This window comes from Nicotiana sylvestris, chromosome 12 (genome assembly GCF_000393655.2).
Source record: "Nicotiana sylvestris chromosome 12, ASM39365v2, whole genome shotgun sequence".
Classification (NCBI taxonomy): domain Eukaryota; kingdom Viridiplantae; phylum Streptophyta; class Magnoliopsida; order Solanales; family Solanaceae; genus Nicotiana; species Nicotiana sylvestris.
The window spans coordinates 114008086-114026161 of NC_091068.1; the positions used below are offsets into that span (position 1 = coordinate 114008086).

The 18076-nt window shown below is 34.7% G+C and overlaps 3 protein-coding genes across 3 annotated transcripts; all 3 read left to right on the plus strand.

Annotated features, from left to right (window-relative positions):
- The first annotated feature begins 776 nt into the window (after positions 1–776).
- LOC138883566 (uncharacterized) lies at positions 777–3417 on the plus strand. The gene is made up of 5 exons (XM_070164261.1): positions 777–928; positions 1548–2430; positions 2514–2663; positions 2756–2853; positions 3411–3417. Exons 1-5 carry the CDS (start codon positions 777–779, stop codon positions 3415–3417), a joined length of 1290 nt encoding a protein of 429 aa, XP_070020362.1.
- LOC138883567 (uncharacterized) lies at positions 3362–5278 on the plus strand. Its single transcript, XM_070164262.1, has 6 exons — positions 3362–3687; positions 3765–3947; positions 4013–4156; positions 4240–4368; positions 4515–4941; positions 5200–5278. Exons 1-6 carry the CDS (start codon positions 3450–3452, stop codon positions 5276–5278), a joined length of 1200 nt encoding a protein of 399 aa, XP_070020363.1. The 5' UTR covers positions 3362–3449.
- On the plus strand, positions 5254–6454 carry LOC138884259 (putative ubiquitin-like-specific protease 1B). The gene is made up of 3 exons (XM_070165333.1): positions 5254–5330; positions 5441–5946; positions 6029–6454. Exons 1-3 carry the CDS (start codon positions 5283–5285, stop codon positions 6252–6254), a joined length of 780 nt encoding a protein of 259 aa, XP_070021434.1. The 5' UTR covers positions 5254–5282; the 3' UTR covers positions 6255–6454.
- The last annotated feature ends 11622 nt before the right edge of the window (positions 6455–18076 follow it).

Below are 18076 nucleotides of genomic sequence, written 5' to 3' on the forward strand. Positions count from 1 at the left end.
AACATGGGTTGTGGAGTTTTAGCCAAACAGGACAGACTTTAAATTCTTTTTCTCATTTCTTTCTCTTATCTTTATGTTCCGATTTGACCTAGCTAGTGTTTGGACATAAGTTTGATTGAAATTTGAAAAAAGAGTTTTTAAAATTATGTTGAAAAATAATTTTTGAAAGTTGAAGTTGTGTTTGGACATGTATTTTATTTGAAGAAAAGTTAAAGTTTTGTGAGTGGATGAAAAATTTGCACCCAAAAACTATCATAAACCGGTTTTTGAGAACTTGGAATTTTTTGAATTCTGCCCCCCCACCATGCCCCCCCCACCAAAATGATCATATCTCATACACAAACAATATTTTCAATTTTTTTTTTTTTGGAAAAAAATGAAGCCAAAATTATGGCCAAACGGGAACATAGTGATTATGTATTTCCTGTTCTTTATACAATGAGAGTTGACTTCTAATTTTAACCTTTAACCAAACAAAATTAATAATTGAAATTAAGTGAAGCAACCATATTTTAAATGGGAATTAAGGTTGCTTAACAGATTTTCCGGTTAAACGAACTTTGTAACTTGGAATTTTCGGGTGGAAATGGCGTGTAGTAGCCACTAAATAAGGGTGTATTTAATTTTTATCCACTATTTAAAATGCTTATCAAAAATAGCCACTACTAAGGCGGAAAAGACACAATTACTCTTTCTCTATTTCTTGTATAATCCCAAAATCGACGAAAACCCTTATTTCATTCGTTCAGAGTTCTGCGTTTCTTCATCTTCCTCGTATGCAATTAACTTCTGCTCCTTCATCTTCTCCGTCATCTTCCGTCATCTTCATCTTCATCTTCTCCGTCATCTTCTGTCCTTCATCTTCTCCGTCATCTTCTCCGTCATCTTCGTTTTTCTTTATTTGTAAGTTGGTTCAATGCCGTGTGAAGTATGTGTGAAATTTCAAAAATTAGCATTATATGTTGATTCAGTGTAGTATATTTTGTGTGATTCTGTTTTTGATTATGAATTTTCAGTTAACTGTGTTCATTAAATGTAAGGAAGAAACGACATTAAATTTTGTAGTTGGAATTCCAAGTTTAAGACTGATTGTCCTTAACTTTTGCACATGAAACTTGAAGTTAAGGACTAAGTGTCCTTAACTTTGGATGTTGAAAGTATATGTTAAGGACTGTATTTCCTTAACCTATGCACTTACAATTTAAAGTTAAGGACTGATTGTCCTTAACTTTTGCACATGAAACTTGAAGTTAAGGACTAAGTGTCCTTAACTTTGGATGTTGAAAGTATAAGTTAAGGACTGTATTTCCTTAACCTTTGCATTTACAATTTAAAGTTAAGGACTTATTGTCCTTAACTTTTGCACATGAAACTTGAAGTTAAGGACTAAGTGTCCTTAACTTTGGAAGTTGAAAGTATAAGTTAAGGACTGTATTTCTTTAACGTTTGCACTTAAAATTTAAAGTTAAGGATTGTATTTGCTTAACTTTTAAACTTGAAATTTTAAGTTAAGTCCTAATCTTTGTTTGTTTTTCCTTCTTTTCTAGTGTTATAATGGAAGGCGATCATTTGTTTGATTTTGACGATTGTCGTAATTTTCTGGTATATTGGAAAGGAGATTTTCAATATAAGGAAACAATTAAAAGTTTTCTGTCGAATAGCCAATGGAAGAAATTGAGGGAAAGCATTTTTGGCAACTTCTTCAAATTACAAAGTGTGAAGTCCTCGGGTAAACTTATGCATTGTGTATTGCTTTCTGAAATTGTTAGTAATGAACCTGATTCGATGACCTTCAAGGTATTTGACCGCGATATTAAGTTTACTCGTGATGCATTCCATATTATTACTGGTTTGAAGTCTTATTCGTCGCTTGACATGAAAGGTTTAAATGAGAAAGAGAATAGGCTTTTAAGAGTCTATTTCCCTGGAAAGGACAAAATTGAGTTGGCTGATTTGTATAGTTTTATTTCTAGTCGCCCACATGGTACAACTTCATCATTTGCTGGCAGTGATGATGATGCTTTGAAGTTGGCAACACTCTATTTTGTTGAGTCGGTTTTGATGGGCAAGAGGAAAAATAGGAATGTGTCGGAGCAAATAATGAAAATTGTTGACGATGATGCACTTTGCGCTTCCTTCAACTGGGGCTCTCTTGCTTATGAGACGCTATTAAAATCATTGAAGAGTTGCTTGAAATCAAATGAGAATGATGTTCAGAAGGAGAAAGAGAAAGAAAAAGATATTGATAGCTACACTTTAGTTGGCTTTCCTTTTGCGTTTTGTGTCTGGATTATGGAAGTACTTCCTATTTTCCAAGAGAAACAATTTGTGAACTTCAAAGAAGTTGGTTATCCTCGAATGTTATGTTATTCTGAAATGAAGTCTCCACAATTTGATGCTCTTTGTAGAAAATATTTCCATAATAAAAAAGTAAGTTAATGTAATTACTATCTCTTTTTTTGTTTATTTGTTTTAGTTATGTATACTTATGTTTAGTTTTTCTTATATAATAGGTGTTTAAGTTGATTGAGGTGTCACTCTTTATTCCCGTGGAAGAAGAAGATACACAACCTCTTTGTGTGGAGGAGCCAGTTTCACAAGATCAAGGCTCAAGGTCTTCTTCCACACAATTTGACGAAGGCGCACTTAAGAAAATTGTTAGAGTATGTGTTTCTGCCTTTGAATAGTATTAGTTTTTTATTTGATTATTTCTTGCTTACGAACACCTTTTTTTATATTATATTTTTTGATTCAGAGATTATCAGAGAGTTTTAAGAAGAATTTGCAACAGAAGTTACCAGAGTTAATCAGAAAATTGCTGTATCAGAAAAAAAGATTGAGAACAAAATCAAGGTAATTTCAGTTAGTCCAACTTTAGGATTTTGTGTCCTTAAATTTTGAACTTGGAATTGAAAGATAAGGACTTCTTGTCCTTAACTTTTGAACTTTGAAATGAAACTTAAGGACATCATGTCCTTAAGTTTTGAACTTGGAATTCAAAGTTAAGGACTTCTTGTCCTTAACTTTTGAACTTTGAAATGAAACTTAAGGACATCATGTCCTTAAGTTTTGAACTTGGAATTCAAAGTTAAGGACTTCTTGTCCTTAACTTTTGAACTTGGAGTTCAAACTTAAGGATTGCATTTCCTTAAGTTTTGAACTTTAAGTTCAAACTTAAGGACTGCCTGTCCTTACTTTTGAACTTTGAAATGAAACTTAAGGACATCATGTCCTTAAGTTTTGAACTTGGAATTCAAACTTAAGGACTTCTTGTCCTTAACTTTTGAACTTGGAGTTCAAACTTAAGGATTGCATTTCCTTAAGTTTTGAACTTTAAGTTCAAACTTAAGGACTGCCTGTCCTTAAGTTTTAAACATGTCCTTCTCTTTGTAACTTAGTTGCTTTCTCAGGATTTAAAGAAAACTCTAGGATCAAAGCTTGATACTTTGATGAACATGTTTGGGAAAGCTGATCAGATGAACACAGATAGAGAATCTAGTGTTCCAATTAGAAAATATGGAGTTGATGATCATTGTCGTGCTACTGAGCGTACTGGCATATTCAACCAAGATGCAGGTGGTGTTGAACGTGATTATATGGATGTGCATGCAGAGGGTCAGTATGAAAGAGAATTTAGAGATGCACATCTAGATGATGAAACTGAAAATGTTACTGATATTGGGAAAGGTTAGTTATAGATTTTGATTTTCGTTGAAATGTATATTCAATAGATTAATACATATAAACTATGCATGTGCATGCAGAAGTTTGTGGAGTGCCGGAGAAAATTTGTAGAGTTTGTGGATTGCAATCACAGGAGGATTTAACAAGTCCATTGGGGACAAGTGTCAACGAGATTGTATGCAAATGCTTAGAAGGAACGTATGATCTCTCTACACCGCTATCATACAAAGAAAAATTTGGAGTTCAAACTTGTGCCAGTCAAGGTTAGATAAAATTTTTATTATATATTGTATCTTTATTTCATTATATATTGTATCTTTTGAAGCAGCAAGCAAAGAAGATGGAGTGCAGTATCAAGAGAAAACTGGACTACAATCTCAAGACATAGGCAGAAGTGAGATTGGTTCCAAATCTATAGATGCAATATGTGATGATGATGATATAGCTGGAATGATCTTGGATATTGCAAATGGTTAGGCAGTGCTTTTTTAATTTTATATATGTTTGTTTTAATTAAAGATTATAACATGTTAGCTGTTGTAAATATTTTTGCAGAATCTTGTCAACAAGCATCTAAAGATCATGGTGAACAACTGCAATATAAAGAAAATGTGGAATTGCAAGAAAAAGAAAATGCTGCACGCAATATTTTAGCTGAGTTGTCTCTTGAAAAAACACAAGAAGGTACTGTGGAGAAGACAAGTACTGATTGTGCCCTAATTATTATATGTACAATTGAAATTTTGTCTCTTCATTTGACTTGTTGCAGAAAACTAATATGAATATGTGTATATATATATATATATATATATATATATATATATATATAGTGTCGCTAGCAGAGAAAAACAAAGAGGACACCAATGATGACAATCTTAACCAATATACAAGGAAAAGAAAGAGAGACAGTATTGGTTATGATGGTCCGTCATTTTCTCTTCTTACTCCTACTCCTCGAAGTATACAAATGGACATTGATGCGACTTTGACTATGGAGGGTGAAGGAAATGTTGAAGAAGAACTTTGTCGAGATAAAAGGAACAAGAAGTTAAGCTGGCAGTTGAAATCTCCTTTTGATAAGGAAGGAAAAGCAGTAAGTTCCAAGGCAGACAATCAAAATACTCTGAAGAGTTCAGGTTGGATAAAATCAACCTATACTCGTAGGTGTATTTTTCATTATGCCAAAGAAGATGAAAAATTAGTGAAGAAATTCATTGTGTGGTTGGGCAAGGAGAAAAGGAGAGGTCGCAAAAAAGAGTAAGTCTCTTAATGTGTTTCACTACATCCTTAACTTCTGTGATTGTAAGACTAATTTTAGGACTAACTGTCCTTAACTTATAGATTCAAGTTTAAAACTTAAGGACTTCTTGTCCTTAAGTTTGAATTCAAAATTCATAAGCTAAGGACATGCAGTCCTTAAGTTTGAGTATCAAATTCAAAAGCTAAGGACACTTGGTCCTTAAGTTATAGATTAAAGTTTTCAAAATTCTAACTTGACATTTTCAAAATTTTCAGGGGACAAATTGATTTATATGCTGATGATAATAGTTTGAGGAAAAAACCATACAAATTTGTATCATCAAAAAATCAGTAGCAAAATGTTTTTCCTTGAGCTTTCAGATAGCAAATTTGTTCTTGATGATAAGGTTAGATAATTCACAAGGCATTTATTTTTTCTATTATTAATTTATCATTTTTTCATTATTTTATGACTGATTTGTTATTGATTTGTTTTATTTTTTGCCTTTTTATGAAGCATATTGACATTGCTCTCTATTATCTGAGAAAGAAGGAATGCTACCACCCTCGCGATCATCCTTTTCGATGCACAACTACTGATGTTCTTTTTGATAATTATATGGCACTTGTGTATAAAGATTTCAGTGAAGATGCTAGTGATGAGTTTTGGTGTGCTGGTGATAATCAGTTATTTCTGACACCATATGTGTACAGCCGTAGATGTGGAATTGCATGTACTGAGGTTGACAAAATCTTTTTTCCATGTCGGCTTTCTTTAGAAGATGATGAAGCTGTGACACACTTTTTGTTGGGAGTATTGGACTTGAATCAAAAAAAGATTGATGTATATGATTCCATATACAGTGAGCCATATGAAGCAGGAATGAACTACATGCAAATGTATGCACGCATGATCCCCCATTTGCTAAAGTTCTCACAGTTTGACAAAAATCACAAGTCTTTTGGGAATGTCTTCAACAAATTTGATATACAGTGGCAAAGATCACCACACCAAACTGGATCGTACGTGTTATTATTTGTTATATTATTTATATGTACTTAAGATTTATTGTTTAATTCACTGCATATCTTACATTTCTCTTAGGACTGATTGTGGTGCATTCCTGATCAAATTTGCCGAGTTGCTGATGATTGGAAAGGACGTGCAACAATTCCAACCCGAAGACATAAAAGACTTTCGAAAAGAACTTGCTGCAAATCTTTGGGCACATGGTGAATGGAAAAGAAATTCTGGTTATGATACTCCACCAGAAAATGTTGGTGATGATTATGAGAGTGAAAATGAAACATTCTGTCCAAAGGAGTTGTAAAGAAATTGTGGTGTTATTTTTGTATAAAATTGCTGTAAAGGTGACATCTGAATTATGCCAGTTTAGGATAGTTCTGAAATATTCTGTAAATTTGTGAAAAGGCACTTATATTTTGTTTTGTTGGCATAGCGTAATTTTTTGTAACAGCTATGCAAAATTACAATTTCAAAAGTTATGTCAAGGCATTTTGTTATTTATTTCGTTGTTTCTCTCAACTGTTGATTTGTCCATTGAGTTTGTTAGTATTTGTTCATGACTAAGTGTAAGTGAACTTCAAATTCAAAGTTAATGACCAAATGTCCTTAACTTTTGAACTTGAAATTCAAAGTTAAGGACCGACAGTCCTTAAGTTTTGAACATGGGACTATAACTTAAGGACCTTATGTCCTTAAGTTTTTAACTTGTATTTCAAACTTAAGGACTCCTGTAGTTAATGACAAATAGTCCTCAAGTTTTTAACATGGGACTATAACTTAAGGACCTCATGTCCTTAACGTTTGAACTTAAAATTTAAAGTTAAGGACAGACAGTCCTTAAGTTTTTAACTTGTATTTCAAACTTAAGGACTCCTGTAGTTAATGACAAACAGTCCTCAAGTTTTTAACATGGGACTATAACTTAAGGACCTATGTCCTTAACGTTTGAACTTAAAATTCAAAGTTAAGGACAGACAGTCCTCAAGTTTTTAACATGGGACTATAACTTAAGGACCTCATGTCCTTAACGTTTGAACTTAAAATTTAAAGTTAAGGACAGACAGTCCTTAAGTTTTTAACTTGTATTTCAAACTTAAGGACTCCTGTAGTTAATGACAAACAGTCCTCAAGTTTTTAACATGGGACTATAACTTAAGGACCTATGTCCTTAACATTTGAACTTAAAATTCAAAGTTAAGGACAGACAGTCCTTAAGTATTTAACATGGGACTATAACTTAAGGACCTCATGTCCTTAACGTTTGAACCTAAAATTCAAAGTTAAGGACAGACAGTCCTTAAGTTTTTAACATGGGACTATAACTTAAGGACCTCATGTCCTTAACTTTTGAACTTGAAATTCAAAGTTAAGGACAGACAGTCATTACGTTTTTAATATGGGACTATAACTTAAGGACCTCATGTCCTTAACGTTTGAACTTAAAATTCAAAGTTAAGGACAGACAGTCCTTAAGTTTTTAACATGAGACTATAACTTAAGGACCTCATGTCCTTAACTTTTGAACTTGAAATTCAAAGTTAAGGACAGACAGTCATTACGTTTTCAAAATTGCAAGTTGAACTTACTGACTCCTGTTAATAACTTTTAATTGTTGAACTCAAAAGAAATTAAAAGAACGTAACAAGATATAAATATTGAAAATCTAGGCATCCGCTCAAATTAGAATAATAATGAATACAATCTATAGCAAAAACTTAAAAGAGTCGATAAACATAAGTGTATATTTCTACTCTTCTCTATGCTTTCTTGAAAATGGATGGAGTGCCGGAGAAAATATACAAGCTGTTCTATTATGACCAATTCTTCTGCAACGACCACATTTGAATTTTATTTTTGATGGCTCGGTAGCAGGAATATGCCTTTTCTTTTGCCTTCTACCTGGTGGCACTTTGAAATCTGGAGGTTTAACAATTTGTGACTTAACACTCTCTGGTACAATCCATGAATCAGTATGTCCTACAGGATGTATTTGTCTTTCATATGTTTTCAAGCCAAGATTCCTTTAAGTACCAGTGCGAACAAAAGTCAGACTTCTTGATGTTTCTCTTCTCGATAGCTGCAATTGCATGTATGCATGGTAATTCATCAAGTTGAAATTGAAAACAATCACATGTTCTTTTGTTTAAGTCCACCAAGAAAGTTATTCCTTCTTCTTCAACTCTAGAACGCCATGAATCAACAGGGAAGACCTTCAATGTTGAAAAATTATAAGTGAGTACATTATGTTAAAAAATGTCAAAATCATAATATAAACATAAAACATAATACTTACGTTCAAAGTAAATGCTAAATCTATTCTGTTCTTCAATTCCTCCTCTACCCAACAAGAAACATCATAAAATGTTCCTTCTGCTTTATTTCTTCTTTCATAAAACCAATGTTGTAGCTTCACTTGAATGAAATCCATCATTCTTAGTATAGGCAGCTCACTTGCTTCTAATAGCACTGAATTCATCGACTTAACTATATTTGTTGTGAGCATGTCATATCTTCGTTGTGGACTATAAGAACGTGCCCATCTTTCCGGTGGTTCTTCCATCAAGTAGTCATACGCTTGTATACTCTTGCAGCACTTTGGAAAAGTTTTATGACCTCACTTTTCACCTTTCTTCGCTTTAGGTTCTGCTCCAAATGATAGATGCAAATCCCATGATGGCTTTCAGGATATACCTTTACAATGCCATTTGCAATAGCTTGATGCCTGTCTGATAAAAAAATCAAATTCTCACGGCTCCCAATTGCATTGCGAAGCTGACTAAAGTACCACTCATAGGAATTGTTGTTTTCAGATTCTGCTATTCCAAAGGCTAATGGGAAAATTTGGTTATTTGCATCTTTTGAAACTGAAATCATTAAAACACCACGATATTTTGACTTCAAAAAAGTCGCATCAATAGCAATCACTGGTCTACAATGATTCCAACCAGCTATCGATGATCCATATGCGTAAAACATATAAAGAAACCTGAAAATACAATATAAAACAAGGTTAAAATACCCGAAGTTTAGGACAGTCAGTCCTTAACTTACATTTACAAGTTATAAAGTTAAGGACATGTTGTCCTTAACTTTTATTTCAAAGTTCAAAACTTAAGGACTGGAAAGTCCTTAACTTTTAATTACAAGTTCAAAACTTAAGGATAGGCAGTCCTCAACTTCTGGTTATAACTCAAAAGTTAACAAGGCTAAAGACAGCATGTCCTAAATTGTTTACCTGTTGTTGTCGTCTATCTTTATGTTAGTATAAGTTCCCGGGTTTTTACTTGTCATCATATACAAGTATGAACACAATAATTCATAATTTTCTTCGGGACTTCCTCTTATTAAAGCGGAAGCATGTTGAATAGCACGCCACGCCTTGTGATATCCAATGTCTAGTCCATGCAATTTTTGCATCTCTGCCATGACAAAAGCTGGTGTAACTTCAAATCTTGGGTCCCGAAGATTATCGATAATGTAACCACTAATCAACTTTGAAGTAGCATGCCTTTGATCTGCTTTCCTAGTGTTAACAGAGCAGTCATGCTTTTTCTCAAGCTTTACTATCTTGAATAATGTTGAGTCTTTAATTCTGAAAGCACGCACACACCAACGACACCTATCATCATTGCATGTCAACGAATATCTTGTTGAGCTTGATCTAACAACTTTGAATTCAAAATGTCCTTTGATTGCTACATTAGAAAAACAATTAATTATGCTCTTCTTCTTGTCAAATACTGATCCGACTTTTATTTGATCCAAAGAAGCATTTTCTCTTAATATCGTAGTTGGGGATTCTTTTTGTTTCAAATTTGATCTTCGTTTAGTTATTTGAGTGCAGGTTTTGTCAGCAACTACTTCGATTACCGGTGCACTCTCTAAGACTTGAATACCCAAAGCTTGTTCGTTGTCAATCTCTATAATGCTTTGTCCTTCTACTTGAATAGAATCAAATGTTTGATGCACCTCTTCATTTAATGGTTGAGCTTCAACCATATCTACTTCAACTATCTGTTGGCATCGCTCTTGATTGTCATGTTGAGTTTTTGTGTTGGCATGTTCATTGCTTGTTGATGCAAAAACTCTTTCCGAAATATCAACTATGAAACGACAGCTCTTGAAGAGTGAATGAATTTTTAGCAACTCTATACATGTGTGAAGATCTAAATCTTTGGATACAAGCATTCCTTTGCTTGTTCCAAGGTTGATATCAAACCATATCACTATTTCAAACTTTTCACTATCCAATTCAATAAGCTCAAAAATCTGTTTAACAAAATCTTCAAACTGAATTGACTCAGGTGCTAGGAAAAGCTTTGTTTGATGATCAAGATATTTATAGTCTTCAGTCCATCTACCATTAAAAGCAACTATTATACATATTGTTTCCATCCTACAAGTCAAGAGAATGGGAAACAAAGGACATACGTTATAAAGCAATCCTTGTAGAATTAAGAACAGGTGTATTGTAAGTGCAAGACCAAGATAAGGACTGTCTGTTCTTAATATTTAAACATGTAATTAAAGTTAAGGACTGCCAGTCCTTAACATTTCAACATGTAATTAAAGTTAAGGACTGCCAGTCCTTAACATTTAAACATGTAATTAAAGTTAAGGACTGTCAGTCCTTTAACATTTAAACATGTAATTAAAGTTAAGAACTGTCAGTCCTTAACATTTAAACATGGAATTAAATGTTAAGGACTGCCAGTCCTTAAGTTTTAAACATGGAATTAAAAGTTAAGGACTGTCAGTCCTTAAGTTTTAAACATGGAATTAAAAGTTAAGGACTGTCAGTCCTTAACTTTTGAACAAGAAATTAAAACTTAAGGATTGCTAGTCCTTAACTTTTGAACCAGAAATTAAAAGCTAAGGACTGTCTGTCCTTTAACATTTAAACATGGAATTAAAAGTTAAGGACTGTCAGTCCTTAACATTTAAACATGGAATTAAAACTTAAGGATTTCTAGTCCTTAACTTTTGAACCAGAAATTAAAAGCTAAGGACTGTCTGTCCTTTAACATTTAAACATGGAATTAAAAGTTAAGGACTGTCAGTCCTTAACATTTAAACATGGAATTAAAACTTAAGGATTGCTAGTCCTTAACTTTTGAACCAGAAATTAAAAGCTAAGGACTGTCTGTCCTTTAACATTTAAACATGGAATTAAAATTAAAAGTTAAGGACTGCCAGTCCTTAAGTTTTAAACATGGAATTAAAAGTTAAGGACTACCAGTCCTTAACTTTTGAACCAGAAATTAAAAGCTAAGGACTGCCTGTCCTTTAACATTTAAACATGGAATTAAAAGTTAAGGACTGCTAGTCCTTAACATTTAAACATGTATTTAAGAGTTAAGGACTGTCAGTCCTTAACATTTGAACCAAAAATTAAAATATACAATTTGAAACTCAAGCTACATGACTTTGTATACAGAAGAACAACAACAAAGTGAAGGACATTTTGTCCTTAAGTTTTTTATTCAATTTGCAAAATGAGGCCAGTAGAATCAAAGTTAAGGACATAGTGTTCTTATTTTTTTGAATTTAATTTCCAAAATGAAGACACTATGTCCGGAATACAGAATTATCATAGGAGGCGGTGTCTATAAATTTATCAATCCAGAAATTCAAAAAAAATCAAATTCTTATCTAATATATAATCAAATCAATACAAATCTAAAAATGTATAACTATAGCGAAATAAAAATTGATAGAAACACATGAAATTACAACTTACTGTTTATCTATGTTGTTTTTTTTGGATTAGATTGCTGAATTTTTGAAATCGGGAAGAGAAATGGTGGTTCGTCCTCAGTTGATCGTCGTTGCTGCTGTTGCTCGCTTCTTCTCTTTGTGTAACTGCTGCTTGTGTTGATAGCATAGGTATAAGTTATACCAGAAGGGTATTTTTGCCCAGTCAGGTATAAGTTTTTTAAAAGGAGTGGCTAAAGTCTAAATACATTGAAAACAGTGGCTTTAAAATAAAAGCCACAACTTTTAGTGGCTATTTGTGCCGTTCGCCCAATTTTCGGTAGCAAACCAGACAGAGTCCAAATAAATTTAAAAGGAACTTCTTTTTTTGTAACTAACAATTTTGTATTAATCACCAGTAAACTTTATATATCCATAACATGTTTATAACTCAGCAGCTATAACTCTTACAAATTCTATAGCCTTTTAAAACATAAAATATTGCTCCATGCTACTAATCCCAGTGGTGGCTCTCACGTTACATATGTAGGCTAACTCTCGTGCAATACTATCAGCTCCTCTGCTTATCTTTCCAAACGGCCGCAGGTTCCTTTCAATCCAAATGAAGTGAGTTATCTCAGCATATACCATCCTAAAGACTTGTGCTCGTTGTGTCCTACCCTTGGCACATTGTATAACCTATTGCATATGTTGTTCGCAGTTATCCCTAGCAACATCCTGCCTTTGCATCCAATGTAGGATTCTCTACCATAATTCCTTAGTAAATCGACAGTTGGTAAACAAGTGTTCCCTGTTCTCATCATGAGCTTGGCATAAGGAGCACTTTGGATCTACAGCTAGTCCCCATTGTATCAACCTATCTGCAGTCAACAATCTCCCGTGCAGTTGCAACCACATGGTAAATATTGATTTTGGCTGGCATTGTTTTGGAACATCAAGCATTTCCAGTTAACTCTTGGTCTGTCTCCCAACAACTGCAAGTAGAAACTGCAGATCATACTCTTTCTTTGATGTTGCTGATGCTGCACCTGTTGAAGAATTATTCTAGCATTTAAGATCTGTCTCACCATCCAGCTTGTTTGTTAGGGAATTGCCACCTCTTCAAAGAGTTTGTCTTTGATGTAGAAAGCAAGTATCCATCTTATCCATAGTTGATCTTTCTTGTGTGCTACATCTCTAGCATACTTTAGCTAGAGCAGCCTTGTTCCATAGATGCAAATTAATCAGGTTTAGGCCCCCACTTGATTTAGGTGTACATATTTTATCCCAGGCTACCAAAGCCTTTTTGTGATCACATTTATCCCAGAACAGATGTAGCTTTTACAATATGACTTAATCATCTTCAAGACCTTTGAAGGCAGAGTAAACAACTACGACCAATAAGATTGAATACAAAGTAGCACAGTTTGAACAAGCTGTATTCGACCAGCATATGATAATTTCTTTGCTTCCTAGGAAGAAATCTTTGCAACTATCTTCTCTAACAAAGGATGCCATTATATCAATGAGATCTTCTTGGTAGCAAGTGGGATACCAAGATATTTGAAAGGCAGTTCCCCCAATGTGAAACCTAACTGTTGGAGGGTATCCATTCTTACAGTCTGAGGGACTCCACCAAAATACACTGAGCTTTTCCTCAGATTTGTTTGCAGTCCGGATACTTAGAAAAATTGACTAAAACATCTATGATTATCAGAGATTGGGGGAAGGTCATCTATAGCAAATAACAGGAGGTCATCTACATAACTAAGGTGTGTGATTCCAAGCTTTGCACATCTTGGATGAAATCTGAAACTTTTCACTTCTTTGAGACTGTTGAGACTTCTACTAAGATACTCCATAACTATGGCAAATAAGAAAGGGGAGATACGATCTCTCTGCCTCAAACCTCAAACCTTTAGCAGCATCAAAGAGTGGGGTGGATTCACCATTTATCATGAAAGTATAGTTAACAGTGGTAACACACTCCATTATCCATGCTACAAATCTCATAGGAAATCCCAGCTCTATTAGGACTTGCTCCAAAAAAACTCCACTCGACTGAGTCATAGGCGTTTTGAAGATCAATCTTGATCATACATCTGTCAGAAATGTATTTCCTTGTGTATGCCTTTACTACATGTGCTAGTATGATGTTATCAGCTATTCTCCTGCCAAGAATGAAGCCAGCTTGTGCCTCACAGATGATAGAGGCAATGATTTGTTGTATCCTGGCTGCTAGCACTTTAGATATTAGTTTATATAGATGCATCAGGCAATTGGTCGATAATCTTTGACTGTATTAGGGCTGAGTATTTTAGGCACCAGTGTGAGAGTAGTGCAGTTAATCGTTTTATACAATTTTCCAGTAATAAAGAAGTCTTTGACAGCTTGAGTAACATCACCTTTAATGACCATTCATGCCTTCTTAAAGAAGTAGGCATTGTATCCATCTATTCCTGGTGCTTTATCACTGTCAATATCACAATGTCCAGCATAGATTTCTTTGTCAGTAACCTCAGCACAAAGAGCAATCTTTTGTTGTTGTGACAGTACTGGTCCATTCCTCATAACCAGTCTGTTTATAGCAAGGAGAGAATGAGCTGCTGATCCCATTAGTGACTTATAAAATCAATGATATCCTATTTTATGTTGTCAGGGTGGGTAAGTTTATCACCTATAAGGGCCATAATTTCATTTAGCTATTTTTTCTAACTTCTTTCCTTCATGACAGCTGCAAAATACTTGGTGTTTGAATCACCAAGCCTAATCCATTTTGCTCTTGATTTCTGCTTCAATACACTCTCTTCTATGAGAGATCATTTTTCTAAATTCTGTAGTAGGTTTCTTTCTTCTTTAAGCAGTGAATCATTACATGTTGTATTGATCTTTTCCTGTATGTTTTCTATTTCCACTCTAGCCTGTTCAATCTTCAAGCTAACAATTTTGAACTGTTCATTATTTAAAGCTCTGGCCAATGATCTTAGAGCCTTCAGCTTCATCCAAACATTCTTCATCTTGCAAGTAGCATATGATTGTCCCTAAATCCTTTCCATTATATCAATAAAACTATCATGCTCAACCCAAACATTAAAGAATCTAAATGGTACTTTGCCATGTTTTGGAGCTGAGTGTAGGATGAGTATCATGGAAGCATGATCAGAAATAAACGGCAACCCATATTCAGTAGTCACATGACCCCACCACATCATCTATTCAAAGTTACCAAATGCTTTGTCAAGCCTGCTACACACCCTATCTGCACCATATTATTTGTTTAACCATGTGTAATACTCCCCTGTCCACAACAGTTCATTCAGAGATAGTGAAGTCATGCAATCAACAAAATCCTAAATTTGTATAGTTAATAGGATTACCCATAAGTCTGTCATTAGAATACAACACAACATTAAAATCACCACATAGGAGCCATGGCTTGGTAATTCTTACTGCTATCTCCTTTATAGATTCTCACAATTGTTTCCTTTGTTCTAGAGTATTATATCCATAGATAGTTGTAACTTCACAATCCACCATACCCAGCCTATCATGTACCAAACAATGTATAAGTTGAGCTTCAGTTCTTAGCAGTGTAACAATATACCATTGAGGATCCCATGTAAGCCACACTCTTCCATTTAGAGCATGTTGATAGTTTGTAAAATAGTTCCACCATGGGATTACTTTTAGCATTACCTTGCTTGCATTATGTTCTTTGACTTTAGTTTCAACTATAGCTGCTAACTTTATTTTCTAACTACTAATATAATTTTCTAACTCTTTTGTTTGTATCTCTTATTTACACCTCTGATATTCTAGAAGAGCCACTTTATTAGCAAGTCATGTGACCCCTACCCTTATCAGGTGGTAGGCTGTTAGCATTCCAACTTCCCCTTTGTAATGGTTCGAAGGCATTTTTCACTGCTATAGCTGACAGTGCTGGAAAATTTACCAAATTCAGTTCAGGCATAGTTCCTATAGCTTTGCCCTTATCTACTATTGTCTCCAAATTATCCTTGTGTTGTTGTATAGGTGTTTGAAAATTGCCTTGCTGCTCTTGTTCATGAGTGCCAACAATTGTCTGCACATTTCCTCTACCATGTGAACCTTCCTTGCTCTGCTGAGGGGGAATGTCTTGTGCCTGTTGTTGAGCTTGGTCTCCTAGTTGGTTAGCATGATTGTCTTCTTTAGTCAATGGGCCTTTGCATCTCCATTCCATTGTGACATTCTTAGGCTCTCTTCTCCTTATAGGTTGCTTTTCTTGCTGATTGTTTGGTCGTTGCTCTATGCCACATTTTGCCCCACCACTAGAAATTTCTGGCAATACTCAGGTTTCCAGTCATACCTGACTAGCTATGTGAATTGCCAGCCATTAGGATCCATAACCATTAACTTTAGAGGCAACTCTTTAGTGATGTTTACTTCTATTAGCATCCTCGCAAAGGGCACTCTAGTTTTCTTTGCGGTACACTCATCTGCATAAATAGGAGTCCCAATTACACTAGCCATTCTACTTAAAGAATCATGACCACAACAGTTCATAGGAAGCTTAGGGAATTGGACCCACAAAGGAATTTCTGTAGGAAACTCCTCATTGAAATCAAAATCGGGTGTCTAAAGCTTTAAAATAATAGGTCTATTGTTGATCGTATATGGACCAGAATAATAAATTTCCTTCATGTCTGCTTCATTTTGAAATTTAATGATGTAGTAGCCCTCCTCATGTAGGTATAACGCAAGTTCAACAACATTTGCCCAATTCATCCCAATGTATCTCTTCATAGTGTTGTAACCTGGTACTTCCCCAATGATATTGATCTAGAAATGGAGAAGTGGAGAAGTGTTGTAACCTGGTACTTCCCCAATGGTATAAGCTATCACAACACTTCTCCACTTCTCCGTTTCTAGATCAATTTCAGCTTTGTCTAATTGCACTATAATTTGGCTATTAATAATTTGTGGGGGTATGTAAGATAACGACATACCATTCTCAACTGCTTTGTTCCTCTTAAATAGGTTTGTCCACGGTTTGGGCTTCACAGCAACTGCCTCATCAGGTTTATTATTCTCCACAATCACTGTTCCATTAGTAGCATGCACATGATTCACTGTTTCATTGCCAGAAATATTGTTTCCTTACTTGCATGTTGGATCTGGTGCTCCTCAGGGCTGTTGACTTCAGGCACTATTCGAGGAGTGTTAGATCTAGCCTCTTCTTAACACTAGAGCCTGTCAATGATAATCCGGCTTCACAGCTCGTTATCCCCATTGCAATTCTAATTTCCCGCACCACCTGTTTGTGAGAAGGTGTGCCTAATTGATTATTTTCCTTTTCATCAGCTTGGATTCAAGCACCCACAGAGCTACCATAGATAGCTATGGGGTTCTTCTTGGGCCTACCACGCCCACGTCCACGTCCCCATCCTCTTCCGTTCGTCATGGATGAGCACAGTCAACGCACATTAACTATTATGTGTCGAGAGCATGAGCGAGGAGAGAGGACAAACTTTCCCAAAAGGAAATTCTTAAACTTAAAAGGGACTTGCTAGGGAAAAACAATTATGGTATAAAAAATAATTTTGGGGTCACACACTTAAAAATATTTTAGGTGGTGATTACACTAGGGCTGTGCACGAATCAGATCGGATCGGATTTAGCACATTTCGAATTCGAATTTCGGATTTCGGATTCTAGAAAAAGCAATTCGAATCCGATCCGAATTATATCGGATTGGATCGGATTTTAAAGTTTGGATCGGATCGGATTTCAGATCGTATTATGCCTCAAAGTTGCAAACTAATATGTATATTTTCTTTGTAAAAGAGGCAATACATTAAGAAAAATTCATGTTTATGCAATTATGGGAGTACTATGTGCCAATATAACTAAATCTAGCAATTGTAAAGGTAATAACTTGGAGGAAGATGCAAAGGAAGTCTGGCTATCCGAAATAAAAGTGTAGTATTTATACATTACCTAATAATTTCGAATTACGGATCGGATCGGATTAAAATATACCAGTCTGAATCCGATCCGAAATCCGAAATTTTAATAAACACAATCCGAAATCCGATCCAATCCGAAATCTGAAATCCGAAATTGAATGGATCGGTTCGGATTTCGAATATCCGATCCGAATGAACAGCCCTAGATTACACTACATAAATACCCTTGTTGAGGTTGTCATTTTAAGACTTCGCTCTCATTTTCTCAACTTTAAATTCAACTGAGTGGTTGGTGAAAAAAGGGGTGCAAAATACATGCAAATTAATTGGCTTCCACCTAACAACTTCTCAAGATTAGGCCGTTAGGAGTTAAGATCCTGCATAATCATCCTTTAGTTATAAATTTCATTCGGCATCAAGCTCATTCTATTAATACGTCATTCAATTCCCAAAGCAAATAATAAAAAATAAATAATACAAAACATAG